Here is an 8,025-nt window from a genome sequence, read left to right as displayed (position 1 = left end):
GGTTATTCATCTCGGATTGCAGATTTTGCTAAAAAAAAAATAGAATCTGCAATCACTTCTGTGGCATGCTGGGAGCCGCCCACCGCAGGGCAAGGCCGCCCAGCATGCTAATTGGCGGGCCCAGCAATGCGATCGTAAAACAATTGCAATTGAATCACTCACGCAGAAATTAGGGATGCGTATGCAGGAGGGCCATCGACATTTTTTACATCGGAGTGGCTGAGTGTGATGTCATGCAGCCACCTTGAAAATGCAGCTGACCTGCCTCTGTTTAACCCACACTGCCCCCACAATGGTCCATCGCCACCCCGCGCATGCCCTGCGACCGCCTATGCCGGTCAATCAGGCAGAGGCGTTTGCACCCATTGCAAACCGATCACATTTGGTGGGTGCGCATGCGCAGGACGGAACCTGCGCTAGCGCATTGGCACCATGGAGGGTGAATTACAGTCCCATCGCAGCAGCGATGCAACCTGAATTAACCCGTGTCGGGTTTCCGGTGTCAATATTCTGACAGCTGGTATCCCGATAGACGGGATCCTAACCGGATCCCTCCTGTGGTATCTGTGTGAGTTTATCACTGATGAAGGATGCCAGCATTCTTTAGGCGTCTGCTCACATACAGTATATTTTGGGAGATTACTAAGGGCAATACCATGTTGGATATCCTCCCCTGCCATCAGAAACCTGGCATATGAAAGCCCAGAGAGGGAGCCTGAGCCTGACATAAGTGTCATCACTCAGCATTCTTGGCACTACACAACAACCAGACCCTCTAACAAAGTGATGCAAAGTTAGTGAAGAGCCCCAGCCTCCATCTTCCTCCCACTCCCTGCCAGGGGTGTGCTGCTGCTGCAGCTTGTGTGTGAGAGAGAGGGACATATACTCCAGTTACTGCTTATCAGTAACTCACATCCACAGGCAGTAGCTGAGGGCTGGGAAACTCAAGGCTGGAGCAGACAGTGACACCCAGCCTGCTCCTGCCATAGCCCTGACCCTGTCAGCAGCAGCCTGATTCTATATGGTTGTGTAACAGCCAGATATTGGGAACCAGAGCCCCCTGATAACACTGCTACCCCTGGTACAGATGTGTGGGATTGTGATGTGCACCCTTATCTACTTACATCACCATCTGTAATGCGACCAGCACCTGGAGAGGAAGTAGGGAGGGAGGAAGAGAGCCGGACTCTGCACTGACAGCAGGAAACACTGCTCAGTGCTGGAGCCGCTGACCAATCAAATCTGCCTCACTGACAGGGGCGGGCTCTGTAGTGGGAAGCAGGCACGCCCCTGTCACTGAGGCAGATCTGCTGGTGCCTCTACTCCATGTTTTTTCAATGGGCTTTTCCTGCCCTCGATTTGGCTCCTCCCCCTGCCCGCCCCCCGCACAGACACTTTATCATTGTTAGTGGGAGGCAGCACTCTCAGCTGCCTCCCACCCACATTTGGCTGCAGCAAATATGAGCAGCAAAATATAAAGAAGATAATTATGTTATAAATATTTTCTTTGTATTACTTCAATCATTATGACAGGGGAGGCACTGCCTCCCCTGCCTCCCCTGACTGCACGTCCCTGCATTTTACACATTACGGCAGGCAAGAGTCCCCATTTTACACATTACGGCAGGCAGATGTCCCCATTTTACACATTACGGCAAGCAGGTGTCCCCATTTTACACATTACGGCAGGCAAGAGTCCCCATTTTACACATTACGGCAGGCAAGAGTCCCCATTTTACACATTACGGCAGGCAGGTGTCCTCATTTTACACATTACGGCAGGCAGGTGTCCTCATTTTACACATTACGGCAGGCAGGTGTCCCCATTTTACACATTACAGCAGACAGGTGTCCCCATTTTACGCATTACGGCAGGCAGGTGTCCCCATTTTACACATTACAGTAGGCAAGAGTCCCCATTGTACACATAATAGCAGGCAGAGACCCCTTCAACAAAGAGAGACAGAGTGAAAAAAAAAAACAGACAGACACATAGATAGATAGATAGATAGATAGATAGATAGATAGATAGATAGATAGATAGATAATAGACAGAAAGACAGACAGATAGATAGATAGATAGATAGATAGATAGATAGATAGATAGATAGATAGATAGATAGTCAAATATACAAAATACTCACTTAGTTCCTCTGATAGACACAACTTCCCGGGCAGTCTCTCTATTGTTCCTCAGTCCTGGGCCTATATTTACTAATAATCCGAGTTTGTCCGATTAGTGTTTTTTTCTCTAAGTCCCAATACGGGAATTCACTAAGCACAAATCTCGGCAGTGTTTGGGCTATTCGTAATGGTTTGAATGACAAAGTTCAGAAATACGAATGAATAGACCATCGGTCAAACGCAGCTGTTATTTCATACAACACGGGTATTCACTATTCATTCGTATTTGGGTGTTAGTCTCTGAGTGATCAATTGCGGTCATATTATTTTGTGAAACGTAAAAGAAAACAGCAAAAAAATAGACCTGCTTTTTTCAGGCGTGTTTACATGTGTTGGCACTTACAAATCATGCACACCTGAATTAGGATGCCTATAAAAGGGACACAAACTTGTCTCATCCAAAATAATTTATTGCCTTATGTTTGCTGGAGTAAACTTGGAGATTTGTAAGTCAATACACATTTTTCAACATATATCCATTATTATACACATTAGTGTTAAACTTTCAAATATTTCACATTTTGTTTGTTCTGCCTCATGTTTTTTTAATATGATAACTCATTTTTAACACACACAAACATGCAACAACAATAATGTCATTCATTTTGGCCCTGAAATTTAAAAAAATTTCCCCAACAAATTAGGACACTTTTATCCAACTCTATTGTGTTTTTCTTGTAAAGTCGTCTACAGAAGAAATTTAAAACAGTTTTAATTCACATTCTAAGTTGCATTGGTCATGGATGAATCTGGCTGGCTGCCAATGATTGTGTCTGCATGAGATGAGAATGATTGGAATCTAGAAAGAGTAATGATTAGAAAAAAATCAAGTGGTCTGGTTTCTTCATGCTAAAGACATTCTGCCTGGCTGCCAATTATTGTGTCTGCATGAGATGAGAATGATTGGAATCTAGAAAGAGTAATGATTAGAAAAAAATCAAGTGGTCTGGTTTCTTCATGCTAAAGACATTCTGCCTGGCTGCCAATTATTGTGTCTGCATGAGATGAGAATGATTGGAATCTAGAAAGAGTAATGATTAGAAAAAAATCAAGTGGTCTGGTTTCTTCATGCTAACATCTATGTGCAGCTCAAACAACATTTTCCTCCTCCAAAAAAATACAAAGATGGTAAAGAATAAATGTGCGTACAAATTTCCTGTTGTTGTTTGTACCAGTTATAATTAATGATGTTGTACAAATTGTCAAGGAGCTAAGTGTTATATCTATTCTGACATACACTTACTAATTTTTTTATTTTACTTCTCTTTAAAGAAATTGTTGTGGTTTATATTTTAACTTTTTTTTGGGTGTCTGCTTGTCCTGGCCTTTGCCTTTACCACTGTCATGTTGGCGTGCTCTGGTGGAGCGCCTTGGTGGTGATGACACTGGCGTTATAATTGGAGTAGTCATACCAGAACTGCTGCTTGGTTGCTGTTGGTGCAGGGATCTGGGTGTTTCATTGAGGTTAGTGATGGTGGCATTGAGTTCACATGTTGCAGCATTTTGATTGTCTACATTTCTGGAGATAGATTCATTGATCTTTTGATTGTTTTCTAAAATGTTGATATAGCTTTTCTGTTGTCTGTGCTGTTCTTCCATTATGCGCTGTAAGTTGCCCATGACATGTGTAATGTCTGCATGCATGATTTCCATGGTATTGCCAATTCTCGTGGTTTGTTCATTTTGTCTACTCATATTTCTTATGATTCTTCTGAGGTGAGATGGTAGGCCTGCAAACATTTGTGTCTGCCTACGCAGGCAATCTTCATTAGTGGCCTGCTGTCTAGCCCAAATGTTCCAAAACACTTGATCAGGGCCTTGTGTTACTGGTGTTGTTGGGCTGTGTTGTGGTGGTGGTGGTGTGCTTTGCTGTGGTGGTGTACTCACAGGTGCTGGGGGGCTGATTCCTTGGCTTAATGGCTGCATTTCTAACATGATTGTCTCATCCATGTCACTGTGTAGCTGGTGTTGCGTAGGGATGCTGGTACCAGGACTAGAAGCTGAAATTATAAACATTTATCTGTTAGTTATCCATATGTTTGAGAAATTATAACAAAGCACTAAACATGGAACACATGTCATTGACTGGTGCTTTCAGATATCCTGCCTAGCAACTAGTGATGAGCGGGTTCGGTTTCTCGGAAACCGAACCCCCCCGAACTTCACGCTTTTTACACGGGTCCGAGGCAGACTCGGATCTTCCCGCCTTGCTCGGCTAACCCGAGCGCGCCCGAACGTCATCATCCCGCTGTCGGATTCTCGCGAGGCTCGTATTCTATCGCGAGACTCGGATTCTATATAAGGAGCCGCGCGTCGCCGCCATTTTCACACGTGCATTGAGATTGATAGGGAGAGTGGCTGGCGTCCTCTCCGTTTAGAATAGAAATAGATAGTGAGAGTGAGACACTTGATTTACTGGAGCTTAGGAGTACTCAGAGAGTGCAGAGTTTACTAGTGACTGACCAGTGACCACCAGTGCAGTTTTATTATTATTTAATATAATCCGTTCTCTGCCTGAAAAAAAACGATACACAGTGACACAGTATACCATATCTGTGCTCAGCCTCAGTGTGCTGCATCATCTATGTATATCTGACTGTGCTGAGTGCTCACTGCTCACACAGCTTAATTGTGGGGGAGACTGGGGAGCAGTTATAGCAGGAGTACATATATTTAACAGTGTACACTTTTGCTGCCAGAGTGCCACTGCCAGTGTGACTGACCAGTGACCACCAGTATATTGTGATTGTCTGCCTGAAAAAGTTAAACACTCGTCGTGTGGTGTTTTTATTCTATAAACGCATTCTGCTGACAGTGTCCAGCAGGTCCGTCATTATATAATATATACCTGTCCGGCTGCAGTAGTGATATATATATATTTTTTATATCATTATCATCCAGTCTATATTAGCAGCAGACGCAGTACGGTAGTCCACGGCTGTAGCTACCTCGGTGTCGGCAGTCGCTCGTCCATAATTGTATACCTACCTGTGGTGGGTTTTTTTTTTTCTATCTTCTTCATACTAGTAGTTAACTTTAGGAGTCTGCAGTGCTGACAGTGTCCAGCAGGTCCGTCATTATATAATATATACCTGTCCGGCTGCAGTAGTGATATATATATATTTTTTATATCATTATCATCCAGTCTATATTAGCAGCAGACGCAGTACGGTAGTCCACGGCTGTAGCTACCTCTGTGTCGGCAGTCGCTCGTCCATAATTGTATACCTACCTGTGGTGGTTTTTTTTTTCTATCTTCTTCATACTAGTAGTTAACTTTAGGAGTCTGCAGTGCTGACAGTGTCCAGCAGGTCCGTCATTATATAATATATACCTGTCCGGCTGCAGTAGTGATATATATATATTTTTTATATCATTATCATCCAGTCTATATTAGCAGCAGACGCAGTACGGTAGTCCACGGCTGTAGCTACCTCTGTGTCGGCAGTCGCTCGTCCATCCATAATTGTATACCACCTACCTGTTGTGTTTTTTTTTTCTATCTTCTTGATACTAGTAGCTTACTTTAGGAGTCTGCAGTGCTGACAGTGTCCAGCAGGTCCGTCATTATATAATATATACCTGTCCGGCTGCAGTAGTGATATATATATATTTTTTATATCATTATCATCCAGTCTATATTAGCAGCAGACGCAGTACGGTAGTCCACGGCTGTAGCTACCTCTGTGTCGGCAGTCGCTCGTCCATAATTGTATACCTACCTGTGGTGGTTTTTTTTTTTCTATCTTCTTCATACTAGTAGTTAACTTTAGGAGTCTGCAGTGCTGACAGTGTCCAGCAGGTCCGTCATTATATAATATATACCTGTCCGGCTGCAGTAGTGATATATATATATTTTTTATATCATTATCATCCAGTCTATATTAGCAGCAGACGCAGTACGGTAGTCCACGGCTGTAGCTACCTCTGTGTCGGCAGTCGCTCGTCCATCCATAATTGTATACCACCTACCTGTTGTGTTTTTTTTTTCTATCTTCTTGATACTAGTAGCTTACTTTAGGAGTCTGCAGTGCTGACAGTGTCCAGCAGGTCCGTCATTATATAATATATACCTGTCCGGCTGCAGTAGTGATATATATATATTTTTTATATCATTATCATCCAGTCTATATTAGCAGCAGACGCAGTACGGTAGTCCACGGCTGTAGCTACCTCTGTGTCGGCAGTCGCTCGTCCATCCATAATTGTATACCACCTACCTGTTGTGTTTTTTTTCTATCTTCTTGATACTAGTAGCTTACTTTAGGAGTCTGCAGTGCTGACAGTGTCCAGCAGGTCCGTCATTATATAATATATACCTGTCCGGCTGCAGTAGTGATATATATATATTTTTTATATCATTATCATCCAGTCTATATTAGCAGCAGACGCAGTACGGTGGTCCACGGCTGTAGCTACCTCTGTGTCGGCAGTCGCTCGTCCATCCATAATTGTATACCACCTACCTGTGGTGTTTTTTTTTCTATCTTCTTGATACTAGTAGCTTACTTTAGGAGTCTGCAGTGCTGACAGTGTCCAGCAGGTCCGTCATTATATAATATATACCTGTCCGGCTGCAGTAGTGATATATATATATTTTTTATATCATTATCATCCAGTCTATATTAGCAGCAGACGCAGTACGGTAGTCCACGGCTGTAGCTACCTCTGTGTCGGCAGTCGCTCGTCCATCCATAATTGTATACCACCTACCTGTGGTGTTTTTTTTTTCTATCTTCTTGATACTAGTAGCTTACTTTAGGAGTCTGCAGTGCTGACAGTGTCCAGCAGGTCCGTCATTATATAATATATACCTGTCCGGCTGCAGTAGTGATATATATATATTTTTTATATCATTATCATCCAGTCTATATTAGCAGCAGACGCAGTACGGTAGTCCACGGCTGTAGCTACCTCTGTGTCGGCAGTCGCTCGTCCATCCATAATTGTATACCACCTACCTGTGGTGTTTTTTTTTCTATCTTCTTGATACTAGTAGCTTACTTTAGGAGTCTGCAGTGCTGACAGTGTCCAGCAGGTCCGTCATTATATAATATATACCTGTCCGGCTGCAGTAGTGATATATATATATTTTTTATATCATTATCATCCAGTCTATATTAGCAGCAGACGCAGTACGGTAGTCCACGGCTGTAGCTACCTCTGTGTCGGCAGTCGCTCGTCCATCCATAATTGTATACCACCTACCTGTGGTGTTTTTTTTTCTATCTTCTTGATACTAGTAGCTTACTTTAGGAGTCTGCAGTGCTGACAGTGTCCAGCAGGTCCGTCATTATATAATATATACCTGTCCGGCTGCAGTAGTGATATATATATATTTTTTATATCATTATCATCCAGTCTATATTAGCAGCAGACGCAGTACGGTAGTCCACGGCTGTAGCTACCTCTGTGTCGGCAGTCGCTCGTCCATCCATAATTGTATACCACCTACCTGTGGTGTTTTTTTTTTTTCTATCTTCTTGATACTAGTAGCTTACTTTAGGAGTCTGCAGTGCTGACAGTGTCCAGCAGGTCCGTCATTATATAATATATACCTGTCCGGCTGCAGTAGTGATATATATATATTTTTTATATCATTATCATCCAGTCTATATTAGCAGCAGACGCAGTACGGTAGTCCACGGCTGTAGCTACCTCTGTGTCGGCAGTCGCTCGTCCATCCATAATTGTATACCACCTACCTGTGGTGTTTTTTTTTTCTATCTTCTTGATACTAGTAGCTTACTTTAGGAGTCTGCAGTGCTGACAGTGTCCAGCAGGTCCGTCATTATATAATATATACCTGTCCGGCTGCAGTAGTGATATATATATATTTTT

General features: G+C 43.1%; 1 protein-coding gene across 1 annotated transcript in view; it reads right to left on the bottom strand.

Annotated features, from left to right (window-relative positions):
• Positions 1-2,573: 2,573 nt before the first annotated feature.
• LOC134921064 (uncharacterized) overlaps positions 2,574-8,025 on the bottom strand; it is a 125,286-nt gene continuing 119,834 nt past the window's right edge. Inside the window, exon 5 of the mRNA XM_063920571.1 lies at positions 2,574-4,184. Within this exon, the coding sequence (XP_063776641.1) occupies positions 3,451-4,184 (734 nt within the window). The 3' untranslated portion in view covers positions 2,574-3,450. The remainder of the gene's footprint in view (positions 4,185-8,025) is intronic.

The sequence above is a fragment of the Pseudophryne corroboree genome, chromosome 1, assembly GCF_028390025.1.
Source record: "Pseudophryne corroboree isolate aPseCor3 chromosome 1, aPseCor3.hap2, whole genome shotgun sequence".
NCBI lineage: Eukaryota > Metazoa > Chordata > Amphibia > Anura > Myobatrachidae > Pseudophryne > Pseudophryne corroboree.
This window is presented reverse-complemented; position numbering and strand designations above follow the sequence as displayed.